This window comes from Rhinolophus sinicus, chromosome 16 (genome assembly GCF_057876585.1).
Source record: "Rhinolophus sinicus isolate RSI-liver-muscle chromosome 16, RSI-T2T, whole genome shotgun sequence".
In the NCBI taxonomy this organism is placed as follows: domain Eukaryota; kingdom Metazoa; phylum Chordata; class Mammalia; order Chiroptera; family Rhinolophidae; genus Rhinolophus; species Rhinolophus sinicus.
The window spans coordinates 12176341-12194750 of NC_142516.1; the positions used below are offsets into that span (position 1 = coordinate 12176341).

Consider the following 18410-nt stretch of genomic DNA (forward strand, 5'->3'; position numbering starts at 1 on the left):
CTTAAAAAGAGAGAAATAAATGATATAAAATCAATGGGTGTTACCAGCAATGTTCAACCTTTGAAGAACTGTCTTGAATTAATGGCTACCATTTGTAGAGCCCCAGGTACCCGGCTCTGTGCTGAAATACTTGTACATACGTTCTATTATTTTTATCCTCAAAACAGCTTGATGAAGATATTGTCCCCATTTTAGAGATGAGGACACTGAGGCTCAAAGGTTAAACTTTATCCAAAGTCAGAGCTGGGATCAAACACGGACCCGTGTAATGCCAAAGACTCAAGGTGTCTATATATGCACTTTCGTGGAACAGTGCCTGCCTCCACCCCCCCATATACACACCACCAGCAGCAGTCATTTTCTATGTAGAGCACAGCTTTTCAAGACTGTCTAAGTCCATTTGCTTAGTGAGACTTTGTGTTCAGTCCAAGTAAGGGGAGTAGCTAGGGAGTTTGTAAACACAATGTGTTATATAATACACTGGCCCAAATGGTAGGAAACCCGGTGCCACAGGTCTTGAACTAAACATAATCTCCCTTAATCATCATAAAAACTCTTTGTGTATAAGCAATATTTTTACTCCCATTTTACACAGAAGGAAGCTACCAAGAGTTAAGTAAAAATCACACTGTTAAGAAGTTGTGGAGCTAGAATGTGAACCCAGGTCTGACTCCAAAGCCCAGCTTTGAACCACTATATTATATCATCTCCAGTTAGGTACTGTTTTAATACAATATTGTCATTTTGCAGGAGGGGGAATTGAGGCTTATAGAAAATTTCCTGTTATGTCTTTAGTGCCTTGTGCATTGCCTGGCACAAAGTGCACAATAAATATCTGTTGAACTGAATTAATTGCCCAAGACAGGGCACAGGATCCAAGCCTAGGCCAATCTCTTTCCAAGAGGTGCCCTTTCGGTGCCTGTCATGGCATTTCACAGTAGGTTCTCCATTGCAGATGATGAAATCCAAGGTGTCTCAAAAATTGTTAGGAAGAGAAAATATGTGGCTAAAGTGATATCGTTCCTGATGTGTTACTTTGCCTTTGAGAGAAAAGTATGAAGTCCAAGCAACTCAGTCGCCTCTGGCAACTTCCTTTCTCAGAGAATTTCAGAGCTTTCTCCGAGGCCACAAGTAGCAATGAACCAAAATTGGCCAATAAACCACCTTGAATGCCAATAAATGGAAAGAAAGAATGCACGGGTAGGTCCACTTACAATTTGACCTCCCGCAGGTTTCCAGGATGTGAGCTGGCTCTGTCTGGACCCACCACCGGCCTCCAGTGGAGGCTCTAGAAGCTCCAGGTGGCCAGTGCTGCTTTTGTTCTAGGACTTCGCATTTGTCAAGGTGATTGCTTTGACCACTAGAGCAACCCTTGGGGTAGGTCAGGCAGGCAGGCAGGCCTTACAAGATCAAGTTCAACCCCCTTAGCTAGGCATTCAAGGCCCCTCATTAACTCTCAGCTTTGAGGCCTAGCACTCCCCAACTTCTGCTCCAGCCACACCAGGCTGTTATCTGTCCCTGAGTGTGACATTCTCCCTCTTAGCTCTCCGTCTTTGTACTTGCTACACATGCTGCCTGAGATGACTTTCTCCCCATGTTTCACCTGGAAAATTCCTTCTCCACTACCCGCGTCACGTCTGCGATGAATTAGAATCTCTGGAGGGAGAGCCTCTGGGGAAGCTATGCTTTTAAAAGGCTCCCTGGACAATTTGGGTGATCAGCCAGCTTTGAAAACGGTAAGTGTAAACACATATACACACCCTCCCCTCACACAGGTTTTATCACTTCGCAACTTGGATGGGGAGGTGGCACAGAACAAAATGGTGAGAAAAGACTGGCAGGATAGAGGGGAGGGAACAGGGTCTGTCCCGCAGCTGTTCCTTGGACGGGCTTGGAACTTCCCTGGAGAAAAGATGTAGAGGCACAAGTTCATGAAAATGTCTGAGAAGGACTTCGTGACAATCTGAGTACGAGCAGAGAGTCAGGGGGCCCAGGGGACCGAGACGGGAACAGAGGAGCTCCACTCCCTCTCCCAAACCCAAATGGATGCAAACTTTGGGAGCATGTGATGGTAGCTGCAGCAGCAGATTTCTCCAAACAGCTTGGCGGCAGAATGACCGGTGGGAACCAGAAGAAGCGAGCAAGTTCTAGGCAGACGTTACTGTGTATGGCAGCCATGAGATGGTACCTTGCCGACTTTCTACCATAGGGAATGTAAGCGGCTAAAGACCCCAGCGGCCGGCTTTGAATTCCACACCACAAGTGCTCCAAGGCCACACCTCACAATGGCTGATATAAGTGGGGAGAGGGGACACAGCACACCACTCCAGGGAGACATACAGCTCTTACGCTGGCTGATTTGACCCTGGCTTAACGACTTTGACTCGAACAGATAGTTCCACACCAATGCTCACAGCAGCATTATTCACAAGAGCCAGAGGTGGAAAGGACCCGACTGTCCGTCGGTGGATCAGTGGAAAAAACAAAATGTGGTAGACAGGATTTCCCCACTATCCGAAAATAGAGCGTTCCTATGAAACCTTTCGTGAGCAGGAATGGCATAAAGCAAAGCGTATGCTTTGCTTTCTACAAGGTCGCGTTGTGCAACTTCACTTTTATGAAAGACCTACGTTAGTGCCTGTTTTCACTAACCAAAGGAAATCCAAAGAGCATTTTTCGCTTTTACATAAAAGCTGTTACTACACTGTGTTTCCCCGAAAATAAGACCTAGTCGGACAATCAGATCTAATGCGTCTTTGCAGCAAAAATTAGTATAAGACCCAGTCTTATTTTACTATAACATAAGACCCGGTATTATTATATTAATATTTATATTATATTATATTATATTATATTATATTATATTATATTATATTATATTATATTATATTATATTATATTACATTATACTGGGTCTTATATTAATTTTTGCTCCTAAAGACACATTAGAGCTGAATGTCCGGCTAGGTCTTATTTTTGGGAAAACAAGGTGCTAATGTAGGTCCTTCGTAAAAGCGAAGTGGCCTAACTCGAACTTTTGGAAAGCAGGGGATTACCCATATGCATTCAATGGAATATTACTCAGCAACAAAAAAAATAAAGAAATTTTTATACATGCTACAAAATGTATGCCTCTTCAAAACATTGTGTTAAGTGAAATAAGCCAGATACAGCGGACAAAAACTGTATGATTCCACTTATAGAAGGCACCTAGAATAGGCAAATTCAGAGACAGAAATTAGAATAAAGGTTACCAGGGGTTGGGGGAATGCGGGGTGGAGGGGAGCTAAGGAATTATTGTTCAATGGGCACAGCAGTCACGTTGATTATTATGATAAAGGTTTGGGTATAGATAGTGGGGATGGCTATACAACACCATACATATATTTAGTGCCACTGAATTATACACGTACAAGTGATCAAAATGACAAATATTATGCTATGTATAGTTTACCACAATAAAAAAAACCACAAAAATTGGACCATACCATTGAAGACAATTTTTTTTTTCTTTTACTTTGGCTCAAGAACTCCCCAGAAGCTTTGCCAAACCTTCCTGGACTGCACGGCCATGTAAGATGCTTCCACCCACCCTCCTCTCCCTCTCCTTTACTTGGGGTCAGACTTGCATCTCGGTCTGATGGCTCCCCAGCCTTCCCTGGTTCCCTCCCAGTTTCCTTTCACACAGGAAGTTCCTTCGTACAACCTATGCACACTTCATCTCGTCCTGGCACCTGCTTCTCGAAGGACCGGGATTCACACACAGGGCAAATGAAGTTTCCTCGCTGATTCACTGGCACATGTGAGGCCCCTCCCTGGACATTCTCAGAATAATTACCAGGACATACAGAGCCACAGCAGGCTAACACACTCCAAAAAGCTTTTATTGAATTCAATTTCCAAAAGCACAGACACTTTAGACAATTTCAATAGGACCCTGAATTTTTGCAGGGCTGTTTTTGGCTACTGTAAAACACACACACACACGTACACACACACACACACAGACACACACACCAGAGTGGCCCTGCTATAAGGTCTCTTTGAGGGATGGATAGTTCTAGAAGGCACTGACCAGTGACAGGGGTAGGGCCTGCCCTTCCTCAGGCAGCCAGCTCAGCTATGGCCCTGTCCAAGGGGTCCACAGACCAGTAGTTGTCATCCCAGCCGAGGAACCAGCCCACAAAGGAGGGAGGCTCAAAGCCTTGCTTCACCACGGTGATGGGGGTCCGCCTATCACGATTAGCTGGGTCCGTCTCGATATACCGCTTAGCTGCAGACACACATGGAGGAGAAAGAGACCCGGGAATCCTTAGTGCCTCCCTCACCAGGGAGAGGCGGTTTAGAGCAGGAATTGCCTACGATGGTTTTTGGTCCTACTGCCATAATGCCCAGTCTCTGCACTGGACACCACTGTGCCCTGAAGGCAATGGTATCCGCATGGCTCCCCCACCACCTTGCCCAGGAACACAGGAAGGGGCAGGGGTCATAGTTTAACCTCCTGCCTCACAAAGCTTATATCATGTCTCTCTATTAGACAATATTAAAGAACCAGCTTTGGGGTTCCCGGCTCCCAAATCAGATCCATTCAGGTCCCAGGGACCTGCCTGCCAACATCTAAACCCTGATGAGTTCAGTCATTGGGTACTCTGGGAACTTGAAGCAGCTCCTGTCTGTTCCTTCCTTTCCCTGGCATGACTTAAGGCTTTCTGAAGGAACTGAGCTGTTTTTTCACACCCCAGGTGGGGCTCACGAGGGACTGACAATAGATGAGGGAGTCTCCACGCCACTGTCAGGAACCCCTAGCCTTGTACAGGAAGCTGCGCCCACCCCACCACAAGAAACAGACCACAGGCAGACGTGGGTCCTCACCAGAGGTCAAGGTTTCTGTCTTCTCCTCTTCTTGAGAATCCTTCCCAACCCAGACATAGACCTGGAGGTGAGATGAAAAATAAAAAGAGCATGAGAGTGCGGGCCAAACTCGCCGCTGGAGGAGTGGGGAGGTCCTAGGTGCTGGACTGGACAAACCCTCAGCTGACAGAGCTCACGGGTGACACCGAGAAGGATTTGGAACAGACGATGCAAACGAGTGACCTCCAAGCATGTTCTGTTTGCCCACTCACCACCCTAGGTTGGTCTGCAATGTCTTCTGAGACAAATTTCATTGCCAGCTCATTACATTATTTCTAGATTTCCGACTTCTCTTGAAAACCTGGAGGATCTGGCAACCATGAGCCTTTACCTTGACGGCGATGAAGCTAAGCAGCAACGGCCCCTGGAGACGGGAAGTTCCAGTTCCCCTCAGACGCCACCCGTCCTTCCTGTCTCCCCACCCTAGCCTGCTTCACTCACTGACACCGCCAGTCAGGTGCCTTGAGCATGAGACTCCGCTCTAGAAGTTCATGAATTATCCCTTTAAGGGTATTTACGTGTTCAACAAGTGAGTGGCCAAACATATGCTCACGGGTTTATTCAACCAACAAATATGCACTGAGAGTCTGCTATGTGCCAGTCTCTGGGTGTCTGGGCCAACTAAAGCGTGGCATCAAGACAATTCACCACCACTGCCACCATTTTGAGTCTTATTACGCATTTTGTTACACCAAAAAACTGACTAGGCAGATTTTTCTGTATCATCTATTTTTAGGTTTCTCTGAAATATTTTAAAGGGTGCCTGTCATTGATAAAACAGTATTAGACAATAAAATGCCATTTCATCGCTCCTATTTACAAATGTGTTCCCTACTACACTGCTCTCCCTCACGGCAGGTATTCTGTCTACTTTGCTCATCAGAGGGTTCCCAGCACTGTAGTGTTTTGCCTGGAAGACACTTCATACACGTTGGCGGAATGAATGAACAAACAGATTCAGTAGCCAGTGCAGCAATTAGTGATGCTAGCTGCATGGCTCAAGCTGCAAGCATTTCGGTGCCCATCTCCCAACTGGGGATCCCAAGAAGCAGCCCTGAGGGTAGATGGGAGTCATGTGCCTGCTATCTAGAGCCCTGACAACTCTGGAAGAAGCCAAATTGATAGCAGGGGTTACTGACTGCCACCCCCACAAGACTGTAAGCCCTATGGGAGCAGGGAAATGTCTTTATTTATTGCTCCGTCCCGAGCATCTAGAACAGTGCCTGCCTCAAAGCAGGTGCTCAGTTAATGTTGGCTGAATGCACGAATGGCATTTCCCCTGCCATGAAGACATGGTGGCCTTCCCTAGGGTGAAGCAGAGAGAACCCAGATGCACGTCAGAACCTCTGGGTGACCCTGGACAGTTACCCTGCATATGATACGCTGTTAGGTTCAACTTCCTTTACCAACAGATTTAAAGTAAGAGTTCACACTCCCGTAAAGGCCCGGGAGGGAATGCTCCTCATCTGATCTGCATTTCCATGGTGTTTTGCAGTTTGCAAGGTGATTTAACCTGCATCTCCTCTTGTTGGATTGTGCAAGGTAGGTTTTTGCAGATGAGGAAATGGAGGCTGAGAAAGGAGACGTGGCATGCAGCATGGGCTTTTCCAGCAACAAGTCTTTCTGTCAACGACCTTAGCGCTGGAAGTCTCGGTGCTCCCACTCCTTCAGGCCAGAGAGCCTTTACCTGCAGTCCTTCACTCACCTGGTCCCAGGTGTCCAGGAGCATGACATCATCAGTGGCCAGGTCTTCCTGCATGAGCTCGCCAGGGACCTCTTCGATCTGGGAAGGAACCCAAGAGCTTAATGAAAGCGCAGCTGCCTTGCTCCCAGGGTAGGCTCCCCACCAGGGAGTTGCAGAGCTGGCTCCAGCCTGCAGAGGACTCCTTCCACCGGGCTGCACCCTCAGATCTGTTTCTCCCTGCCCCTGCTGCCAAGGGCCCCCTCCCTAGAACACGCCTCCCCAGGGGAAAGCAGGGGCTTACCACAAAACGTCCGATCTTGTTGGTGCAGGCAAAGAGACGAGGAGGGTGGGCATCCATTTTCTTGTCCTTCAGCCTTGGGGACGTGCGGTAGGCCGCCTTCCCGCCCAGGGCTTCCCAGAAGCTGTCTGTGAGGGGAGGCCACACCAGTTGCCAACTGACATCACTGCCTCCCTAGCACTTCTCATCAGATGCTGGGACAAACCCTGACTTAGAGCAAACAACTGCTTTCCATCCCCACCCATCGTCTTAAAATCCCAGAGGGCCAAAGAGGGAAGGAGCCTGAGAGATTCAAAGGTGATGAAATAGAGCCCAGAGAGGGCACACTTGGTATTCAACACATAGCCAGGACTACTTCTGGTTTGAGACTGATGACAGCACTGTGGGATGGGGATAATTATCCCTAATCAACAAATGAGGTGATTGGGGCTCAGAGAGGGTAAGCAACTCACTCACCATCACACAGCTAGTGAATGGTAAAGCCAGGACACAAATCTTGTCAGACTCCAATCCCCTTATTCTTTCCACTATGCCTGTTTTGTCCACATGAGACTATTTATATTTAAATTCATTAAAATTAAACACAATTAAAAATTCATTTCCTCATTCTCACTAATTCCCACCAGTCACATTTCAAGTGCTCATTAGCTACACATTGACTAGTGGCCACCAAATTGGACCTGGCAGATAAAGAACATGTCCATCCTCTCAGAAGGTTCCACTGGACAGTGCTGCTCTAGACCGAGTGAGTCTTCCCCAGGTCTGCTAAGCATCAAGCAGGAGAGAGCGGGCTTAAAAGTAAGAGCAGAAAGACTGAGCGCGAGCCTCAGGAAGACGTTCCTGACCTCTATTCTGGAAACTGAGGTGGCCTGCGGCACTTTGTGCATGGATATTCTAAAGATTAGGAGAGACTGCTGTCCCTGTGAGGCTGTTAGTCCTGCCTACCGTCTTTCAAGGCTTCCCAGCAAATGACCGCCTCCTCCAGCAGCTCTCCCTGACTGCCCCGGCCCATACTGAGCTCTCCTTTCTCTAACTTCTAGAGGCCTCCCTCTCACTCACCATAGCCCTCATTTTCATCCAACCCTCTTTTATTTAACACACATGAGAGGACAGGCATTGAGGAGGGGTGAGGACAGAGCCCCACCCCATCCCCCAAGCAGAAGGAAGGGAAACCTAACAGCTGCAGCCCCCAAAGAGCAGCAGGCCCCTCTGGCCCTCGCTCCTACCTGGCTCGCTGCCTTCTGCCACCTGCACAGGTTGGGCCCGCAGCACCCTGAGCAGCTCCTGGGCCCCGGTCTTCTCCGCCTCACTGGCTCCTGCACCGACCCACAGGTAGGCGGCCGAGGGGGTTTTCAAGACAAAGGCATCGTTGGAGTTCAGTGCACCAGCCTTAGGGAGTATCTGGAAGGACAGTGCTCGGTTATTTAGAAAATGACCAAAACCCCTCAGCCCCCTTCTCACAGCCCAGGAGACACTACAGCAGGACAAGCTTAGGTGGGGACTTGGAGAAGCACACCCTAACCCAGCTGAGGGCACAGACGTCGGACACTGAGGGGCTTAGTTGACTTCCATGAGTCACTAATGCCCTGTGGCTAGCCAAAGTGATTCTAGATTTCTGGGATGCATTAACAGAAGTTGAGTGCCCAGAATAAAGGAGGTAATAGTCCCATTCTCCTCTAAGCTGCTCAGACTGTCCTATAGGAAGGAGCATGTTCAGGTCTGTACCTTCCACCATAAAAGGGATAGTAGCCAACTGGAATATAATCCAGACTGGAAGTGTCCAGACTGTGGAGAATGGACTACCAGTGAGTAGTGGGCTGCCCGTTATGGAAGATGTACAAGGGGCACTGGGCATCCTTGAAACAAGGGGAAATGTAAGACATACAATCCTGCTGCCAGGGTACGAAGGTACAAAAAGTTGCTTCTTAACCCCTCACCCAATTCCACCCAATCCTATGCCCAGAGATCTACCCATCAAGCCGGGGAGGTTTCAGGGAGGCCACGTTCCTCCTGGGGTCAGTGCCTGAGTGTTAGTTACCTCAACGGCTCGGGTGGCTCCAGAGCTGCTGGCCCGGACCTGGAAGAGGCGGGTACTGGCGGGGGCCGTCTGCCCACCGTCACGGGAGGTACCACCCTTATAGATGATCATGGGCTTCCCGCCAAACAGGCTCATGAGGTGGGCAGGCTCCTTGCCTTGGACCACACGGCTCTGGCAGGGAGATGGGAGAGCAAGTCAGGGAAGTGGGGGCAAAGATTCTTTGATGTGGCACCAGCCTCACCCACCTCCCTGGCCACCATGGCCCAGACCCACCCCCAAACAAGACCATCACGCTTGTATCTGTGGGTGGCATGGAGCTTGACCCCACAGCACCCAGGGCCTGGGCAGGGAACGGCGAGTTCCAGGAAGCTTAGAGACGCTGTTATTGCCTGCGTTCCCCTGGGTGCTGCCTCAGCCGCTCTCCCCTCCCAAAAGGACCTGCCTTGCTGACCCTGCGTCTAGTCCAAGAACCAAGAGAGCCCATGTTTGCAAATATTCCCTTAAATGGAGGCACAGGGATTGTGCATGGACGTGCTTCCAGGACGGTGACATCAGTTCCAGGCATGAAAGCCAACGGATTGGTGAGAAGAGAGCCTTCCAGATCTGGAGAGACCCCTCCCACACAGCCAGTGCACCCCAGAGGCAGGCTGCAGTCAGGGGCCTGGAGGTGGGAGGGAGTGCGGCAAGGAGGTCTGTGCCAAGATATATTGTATCTGCTTCTGCCCGTGTGCCACCCAGACCCGTCGTGGCTCGAGAGCTAAATCTCGAAGCAAATGTCGTGTGTGTGTTTGGGGGTGCTGTGGTCACTTCCCAGCATGACCCAGCACTGCGGGGTTTGAGTTCAGATCCCAGTGCCACCCTGATGGTGAGAATTTGGGCACATGCCTCAACCTCTCAGGTTCTTCGTCTATAAAGTGGAACCAAGAATGCCACTCCCAAGGCCATTGTTGGGACCAAATGAGCTAAGGCAGCAATCATCCCACTCTGTACCTGGCACCCAGAGGACACCCGTGTCACAAAGGTCAGGGCACCAACCTTGGATCTGAATCAAGAGCCCCACCCACTCCAAGAGTAGGACAGGGGAAGGAGAATTGTGTCTTCTTCCCTCTCAACTTTCCAACCAAGCTCTGCTGCCCTCCCGGGCCCTACACTATAGCCAGAATGACCTCTGAGACCCATGAATCCCCTCATGTCAGATTGATCCTTTAGCAACATCGCCTTGTTCTCAGGATCAAGGTCAACATCGTCACCATGGCTTCTGAGTAGTCTGGCCCCTCTGAGCACCTCTCCAGACTCCTATCAAGGCACCCATGGCACCCTTGCTCTCACACCCAGTGCTCCCTCCCACCTCAGGGCCTTTGCATATACTCTTCCCTCTGCCTGGAATGCTTTCCTTCACTCTTTGCCTGGCCAACCCCTACTCATCTGATTGGCCCCAGATGAAAAGTCCCTTCCTTGGGGGAAAGAAGGCTTCTCTAATCCTATTAGATCCTACTGGGGAATCTACGTCCTTATACATAACACACACGTATAAGGAGTCTGTTAGGGGCCAGGCACAGCTCTAAATGCTTTACCAGTGTTAATGCTTCGTCTGCACAGCCCTCCTGTCAGATAGGGGCTGTTACCCCCGTTTGAGAACACAGAGGCATAGAGGCTAAGTGACTTGCCCACAAGTGAAGATGGGATTCAAACCAAGCAGGCTGCCTCCATGTCCACGTTCCGCCACGCTGCCTATCTGGCTTCTCTCCCACAGCGTCTTATCAGTTTGACTTACTGCACACATCTGTGTGTGACCTGATCTCCAGTGTGTGATTACGCACGCATTTGTGTGCACTTCTGATGAACGTCTTTCCCCCTTGACTGTAACCCCCATCAGGGCAGGGGTGGGGCTGTGTACTCGGGGGCTACAGACACAGTGCCAGCATATGGAAGCCCTCATAAGTACTTGTTGGGTGGACAGATGGATAGATGGATGGGTGGAGAGATGAAGAGTTAGACAGATGAGTGAACAGATGGACAAGGCCCAGGGTATGACCCAGAGGGGCAGCAGGTGGGGCTCACCTGGACAGGGGTACCTCCCAATTCCTCATCCAGCTGGGCGGTCAGGATGGCAGACGCAGCAACCTCATCCTGGGTGGACTGGGCGCCCTGCCTGGAAGAGGAAGTGACACTCAGCAGTAGCTTTCACACATAGTTCCCAGTCTTGCCTTTGCCCTGGGCCTGACAAACCCACAAATCTCGATTACAGGAAGTGAAACTGACGCACAGAGAGGGCAACGGAATCTCTGAAGAGCAACCATAGCCAGGAACCAAACCAAAATGCCACACCGCCAGCTTAGCATCAGGCCTTCTCATAGAGAACTGAGCAACACCAGAGGACTTCTTTCTCCTAAATGTGCCCTGTTTTGGCTCATCCCAGGCTGGGCAGCCACGAGAGAAGGTGCTTTGAGACTCAAGCCCAAGAGGCAGAAAGGTGGCCAGGACATTGCCCAGGGTGGAAAGGCAGGTCAGGGAGTAGCAAGTGCGACGTAAGGGCACCAGTTGGAAAAGGCATCAGTCAGTTTAGCCTCATGTGGACACGCGCGGAGAGGTCTGCATGGATGTTCCTCAAAAGGCCAGTGGTGACAGCCCTGAGGGGGGAGATTTGGGAGAGGGTGGCTTTCTGTCCACCTTTTCCTAGACTGTCTAAATTTCCATAACCAATGTGTTACCTGATATTAGCCAACAAAATGTGACAAATCAATGTGCTGATGCAGCTAATTAAGAAAGACTGAGGAACTGTCAGAGATTAGATCAGACATGATGATTGGATGCCACTAAGGAGATGTGATGACTAAATGGCATGTGGGATTCTGGGTTAGAACCTAAACCAGAAAAAGGATATCAGTGGGAAAACTGGTGAAACTCAAGTAAGGTCTATAGATTACTAAACAGTATTGTATCGATATCAACTTCCTGGTTTTGATGATTGTATTATAGTTCGGTTTGATGTGAAAAGAGGCAACTGTGTAATGGTTATACGGGAATTATACATACTATTTGGCAACTTTTCAAGAAGTCTAAAGTTGTTTCAAAATAAAACCTTTAGGGCCGGCCCGGTGGCTCAGGTGGTTGGAGCGCCGTGCAGGTCGCCAGTTTGATTCCCACATGGGCCAGTGAGCTGCGCCCTCTACAGCTAAGATTGTGAACAACAGCTCTCCCTGGAGCTGGGCGGCCATGTGCCACCATGAGAGGCCGTGTGTTGCCACCCGGGGTGGGATCTAAATTAAAAATGTACTGAGATACCATTTCATAAACTATTAGGTTGGTGAGAAAGTATTATGGTTTAAAAGGTTAAAAACAATTGCAAAAACCGCAATGACTTTTGCACCAACCTAATACAAGGTTGACAAACATCCAAAAGGTGGATAAGACAGTCCATACTGGTGAGGCTACTAGGAAGCAAATGCTGTCACTTGTTGCTGAAAATGCTACAGACCTTATCTAGGGAAACTCGGCGCTATCCATCAAAATGACAAGCGATCTGACTTCTGGGAACTTAAGCTACAGACATTGCTCTACACATTCAAAATGACATTGCCTTAAAGTTCCTAATTGCAGCGATGCTTGTAATCACCAACAACTGGAACCAGTCCAAGAGTGCGCCAGCAGGGAATCTATTAAACAGTGTGGAATATTATGCAGCTGTTAAAAAAAAAAAAAAAGAGCAAGGAAGTTCTCCGTGTGCTGACACAACTGAGGGATAAGTGAGAAAAGTAAAGTGCAGGACAACACACAAAGCAGACTATCTATTGTGTAAGGAAGGGAGAGAACTAGGAATATTGAGTCATCCTTGCTTATGTTTGCATAAAGAATTACTGCACAGATACACAAAAAAACTAATAAAAGCAGTAACCCACGAAGGGTTGGGGGTTGGAGAACATGTTGGAGAGGGACGGGGTGAGAACAGGTACCTTTTTATCCTGTTTTTGTTTTTTTAATTACATGAATGCATTATCTATTTTTAAAGAGTTACAAATAATTTTTAATTAGGAAGTGGGTGAGAGGGTAAATACCTGGGTGTGCAGTAGTTAGAGAGGAATGGTGGAAGAGATTTTCTGCTTGTTTCTCCCTATTCCGTCCCTATTCACATCTCCTACAACAGCCATGCGATGTTTTATAAGAATAGCTTAAAAGTCCTTGTAAGAAATAAGACAACGGGTGTGTGCCCGCTGCTGCTTACAGGCTGCGCATCTGCCAACCCCGCCGCCATGGACCTGTTTGGGGACCTGCTGGAGCCTGAGCGCTTGCCGCGCCCGGCTGCAGGGGAAGAAGCTCAGAAAGGACCCCTGCTCTTTGACGACCTCCCTGCAGCCAGCAGTACTGACCCAGGTACAGTCCCCAGGCTCTCCCAGGGTCAGGGGGACCTTTGCTCTTTGACGACCTCCCTGCAGCCAGCAGTACTGACCCAGGTACAGTCTCCAGGCTCTCCCAGGGTCAGGGGGATCTTTGCTCTTTGACGACCTCCCACCAGCCAGCAGTGGCAACTCAGGTTCTCTTGACACCTCCATATCCCCGATGGTAAAGAATGAAGGGAAAGGAGCAAAGAGAAAAACCTCTGAAGGAGAGAAGAATGGCAGCAAAGAGCTTGTGGAAAAGAAAGTTTATAAAGGTGTTAGACAGCTTGAAAACAAATGTATTAGACTTGGTATTCTAAAACGACCCAGAGCAAAAACATGCTCAGCTTTCTGACATGACTTGAAAAGAAAAGAATATGACAAGCGGTATTGCTCTGTGGGTGAGAGCCCTTCCCAGCAGAGCGCCATCCCACCTCAGGCCCAGGCCCGCACAGCCTCAGACATCCCGTTGACTCCTCCAGCCTTGCTGCCATGCTCGCCATCAGCACAGTGCCCCCGCCCCGCCCCGCAGCACGCGGCCCCCGCTCCTCACCAGTTGTAGATGATCTGTCCCTGACGACTGCCGTGACGGTAGTTGTACAGGATGATGTAGCTGTCCCCACCGTAGAACTGCCCGTAGGTGGCGGGGTCCACTGGCACTTTGTTGGAGCCTTCAATTCTCCAGATCTGCCAGAGCAAAGCTGGGCTTAACAGGGTATGGCACCCCCCCACCCCCACCTCAGGCCAGCGTGGAAACCACGTTGTGGTTCCATAATGGGACAAGAGTTCCATAAGTGACTCCCCCTGAGCTCAGGCTGAAGTTAAATAATGTGTCCAAACCACAGAGCCACTCGATTCAAATCCAGGTATCCTGCTGAGGGTCCTTACACCGAACCCCTGCCCCACCCACCCCCTGCTTCTTCCTTGGAGGGATCAGCGTAGGGACTGGTAGCTGCATGGCTGTATGTAATGTGCGTTTAGCAAGCATAACACAGTGAGGGCTGAGGGCACGAATCAACATGTGACCTGGAACCAAATCGGCCTCTACCTCCTTAGAGGTCGTGTGACCTGGGACAACTTGCTTAAACTCTTTGAACCTCAGTGTCTTCATCTGAAAAATGGGAATAGTAAGAATATCTACCACGAAAGGTTGTTGTGAGGATCAAGTGAGTTTATTCATGAAAGTCTAGCACAGAGCCTGGCATAGGTTGATAGCTCTGTAGGGGCAGCAACTCTTATTATTAGAATTATTGTTATTACTAATATTACCATTATCTGTATCATTATTGAATTGTCTGGACTTTATAGACCACCTCCAGAAGGAGGGCCCTCACTATAGGACCTCCGAATGACCCCTGCTGGTAGATCTCTTTGCAGAGCTATGGTGACATGATTTTCCCAGGCGGTCATGAGGCCCTGCAGCGCCACCTGGCGGTGCTGCGGAGACATTGAGCCCTCCAAGTCCCAGAAAACAGAAGTCCAAAATCTCTGGACGTTGAAAAGTTTTGAACGTGATGGATTGGGACTAAACCCCATTTTACAGGTCAGGAAAGTGAGACTCAAAGAGGTTAAATAACTCACCCAAGGTCACACAGCCAGGCTGCCAGGGCTCTTTCCACACTGCCCTACCCTGAATATTTTCACTGCATCCTCCCCTCCCACTCAAGTAATGAATGAAAGAATGAATAATAATACCAATGACATAAACGATAATAAATAAAAATTAAGCCTTTTGCTATTTCTATCATGTTGGAATGGAATCAGTGTTTGCCCGAAACAGAGCCCACCTCATCGTAAACATCGCCCGCACACCACCCCACTCTTCTCCATCTTCACTGAGAACTTCCTGGTCTCGAGGTTGTCGTCTCTTTGCTAAACTATTATAACAATCTCCTCATGGAGTCTCTACCTTCATTTTCCTGCCTCTAATCCATTTTCACAACGATCTTTGAAAGCACAAAACTGAGCCTGTCACATTTCTGCTTTTAAAGAAAGCAAAAGGAAAAAACCCTTACTAGCACCTGCTCATCAGAGGCTCAAGTCCACAACCTTGGACACAGCACTCAAGGCCCCGCCTTGAAGACGTGCCCAGCATCAAGCTCCCGGGACGGCTCCTGCCTGGAGGGCCCACTCTTCCTCTCTGGCACCAAACTCCTACTCATACTCTGAGGCCCAACCGAAGTGTCCCCATCTCTGTGAAGACTACCCCATCCACCCTACTCTCAGCCCCTGCTGTCTTCCCTCTGCTCCCATAATCCCCGTGCTTGCCTCCCATCTTCACTGACCACACAGGTCTGAGCAATCAGCTGTGGCTGTGGTCACCTCCGTTCCCAGACCAGACACTCCTCACAGCCAAAGTAGGTTCTGAGACACTTGGCACAGGGCCTGGCAGGTGGTAGGTGCTTAGAGTATGTTGATTGTAAAAATTAAGAGAAAACAACCTCATTCACCAGTACTGTGGTCAAAACGTCATAGAAAAAAGTCCTTGGGGAAGGAAGCAGGAGGCCATGTCGCCATGCATGGGCCAGAGGGGCCTGGGAGGGAGTGAAGGAGGGGCCTGGACACGCCCACCCCAGCCCCCCAGGTACCTGTTTCTGGCCTGTGCCATCATCATCCATGCCGTGCTGGGCGGCCATGGCAGTGGAGGTGTGCAGGGTGGCAGCGTCGAAGGGCACCCTCTCCACATTGGCGATGTGGCTGGAGAGGTAGGGCAAGCCCAGGCCGTCCGTCTGGTCTGGGTCCCGCCAGCTCTTGAAGAACTGTTTGAACAGCGGGGTCTCGCCACCCTCAGGAAGGATGGAGACCTGGAAGAGGAGGGGAAGAGCAGGATGTGGCTGGGCTCGGGTCCCCCTGGGGACAGGGACCGCCAAGCAGGGGTCCTCAGGGGAGCTTCAGACAGCCAACCCACATCGAGGGTAGGACACCCACCCCACCCCAGCTGGACCCATTCTCCCTCTCCTACTTGGCTTCAGACTCACCTGAGTCTGCTTGGGGTAGTTCATCTTGGAGATGAAGTCGGAGGCCGTTTTGAGGGCAGCCTTCCTCTCCTCGGTGTTGGCCTGCCTGCCTATTGGTAGATGGAGGGTGAGGGGCCTGGGGTTACTGCTGCGCCCTAATGCCCAATGGGCCAGAGAAAGTAGCAACCAAACCTCCCCACTTATTCTTGTTAGACAATGGACAGCCAAGGCCAGAGACCGCTCCCCCACCCCACCCAGAGATGACCATTCCTAGAGCCCTTATGGTCTAGATGGGGTCCTGGCTGATCACAGCAACCGCAGCAACTGTTGAGGACAATTTACTGAGCGTGTGTTTTGTGCTCAGAATAATACATAGACTATTTCATTTAACCCACGTACTGATACTAAGTGACAAAGATCATTATCTTGTCCCAATTTCCATAAAAGGAAACCAGTGTCTCAGAGAGGTTAAGTGACTTGAACAAAGCCACTCAGCAAGTGGGAAAGCTGTGTGTGTCTGCCCCATCGCCTCTGAAGCCTACACACCACGGGCCCCCTCCCCTCCCCTAGGCCTTCTGTCCTTGCTGGGGGACTCCTCCCATTTCACAGTCTGATGTGTGTCCAGACTCTGCGAGCCTCCCTGTGCCTGGCCAGCTCCTGGCAGCTCAGACTCCAGCCTTCTTATTGCCAAGGCTGAGCAGCCAAGATGGTAACAGGAATAGCCACAAGTGTTCCGTCTGTCTCTCACCGTCTCTGCCACCCATTGCCCCCCTCCCCTTCCTCTGGACTAATAGAGCATGTGAGGAGATGCCCACGCCTCCACTCTGAAACATCTGGGCCAATGTTTCCCAGCAGCCTCCCGCAATAAGTACCCAAGACAGTCCACAAAGAGTTCCACGGAACGCTAGCACAGTTTCCCAAACAGAAACCAGATCACCTTTCTGAAAAGCCCCAACATGCATATATTAGCAAGTTAAAGGCTAGTAAGAGTCCTGCAGTAAACAAACCTGTGAATATCATTTAACCCAGTGTTGCCCATAAACATATTTGACCATGAAGCTATATATTTTTTTACGTATTTTTTTATATGATGCCAATTAGCCTCTCTGAGAACTGGTATTACAACACATTTGGGAAACACTGGTTTTAGTCCAAATTGGAAATCTGAGACCCAGAGAAGTAAGTAAAGTACCCAAGATCACACAGTGAGTCAATTGCAATTGCCAAGTCAGGGCTTTTAGCTCATGAGTCCTGATTTCCATTCAGGAGCCTGCCACTACCTCAGGGTACCTGGAATACACACTCCACCTTCTCTCCTGAGGTAAGACCCTGCCAGGCTGCAGGAGCTCCCACCCAGGGTCCTGTCAGAACCCTTCCCGTCCACAGTACCTTTCCAGACAAAGATTTTCCCATCTTTGCCATGGTCCAGGATAAAGCAGTCATCTGACCTCAAGGCCCCCTGGGCGAAGGGGTTCTCGTCAGCCACAAGCGACACCGACATGGAGCCCGCACTATTGGAGACCTGAGGGGACAAGGCAGAGGGAGCCCAGGATGTGAGTGACTTCCACCACCTCGGCCTGCCCAGACGGCACCCCTAAGCCAACACATGGGTTGGTGGCATCCCAGCCCTGAAGGACACTGCAGAGTAACACCTGGACTTGTACCCTCAAGCTCTAAGGCACATTCAGGTTTTCTTTTCCCTTTTCTCTTTTGTCACAACCACATCTGTGACCTACACACAAGTGTAACACGGAAACAGCACCCAGAAAGGGACGGGAGATAAAATGCAGGAACTCAGGTCGCATAGGAGAAGAATTATGTAGTTGGCTAAGAAGATAGTCAATCTCCTCAGTAAGCAAGTAAGTAAATAAATAAGTAAGTAAGTAAATAAATAAATGTAAAAGATATAAATGGGATTGGAATCTGGAATGAAAAATCGGGGAAATCTGAATAGTCTGTGGTTTAGTTCATATCATTGAACCAGTGTTACTTTCTTAGTTTTGACTAATGTACCTGGTTGTGTTAAGATGTTAATGAGCAGCTGGATAGGAAAGGCATATGAGAACCCTCTGTACTATCTTTGCAACTTTTCTGTAAACCTAGAAAACTATGCCAAAATAAAAAGTTCATTAAATTTTTTACAAAG

General features: G+C 49.5%; 1 protein-coding gene across 5 annotated transcripts in view; it reads right to left on the reverse strand.

The window, feature by feature from the left end:
• Window positions 1–3863: 3863 nt before the first annotated feature.
• Window positions 3864–18410, reverse strand: part of GSN (gelsolin) — a 52427-nt gene continuing 37880 nt past the window's right edge. For all 5 annotated transcript variants that reach the window (XM_019731226.3, XM_074330943.2, XM_074330944.2 and 2 more), the window contains 11 exons: window positions 17654–17786; window positions 16286–16374; window positions 15896–16111; window positions 13861–13994; window positions 10993–11083; window positions 8932–9102; window positions 8120–8294; window positions 6897–7021; window positions 6617–6694; window positions 4873–4933; window positions 3864–4273 (listed from right to left, as the gene is read on the reverse strand). In XM_019731226.3, the coding sequence (XP_019586785.1) occupies window positions 4104–4273; window positions 4873–4933; window positions 6617–6694; window positions 6897–7021; window positions 8120–8294; window positions 8932–9102; window positions 10993–11083; window positions 13861–13994; window positions 15896–16111; window positions 16286–16374; window positions 17654–17786 (1443 nt within the window). In that variant the 3' untranslated portion in view covers window positions 3864–4103. The remainder of the gene's footprint in view (window positions 4274–4872; window positions 4934–6616; window positions 6695–6896; window positions 7022–8119; window positions 8295–8931; window positions 9103–10992; window positions 11084–13860; window positions 13995–15895; window positions 16112–16285; window positions 16375–17653; window positions 17787–18410) is intronic.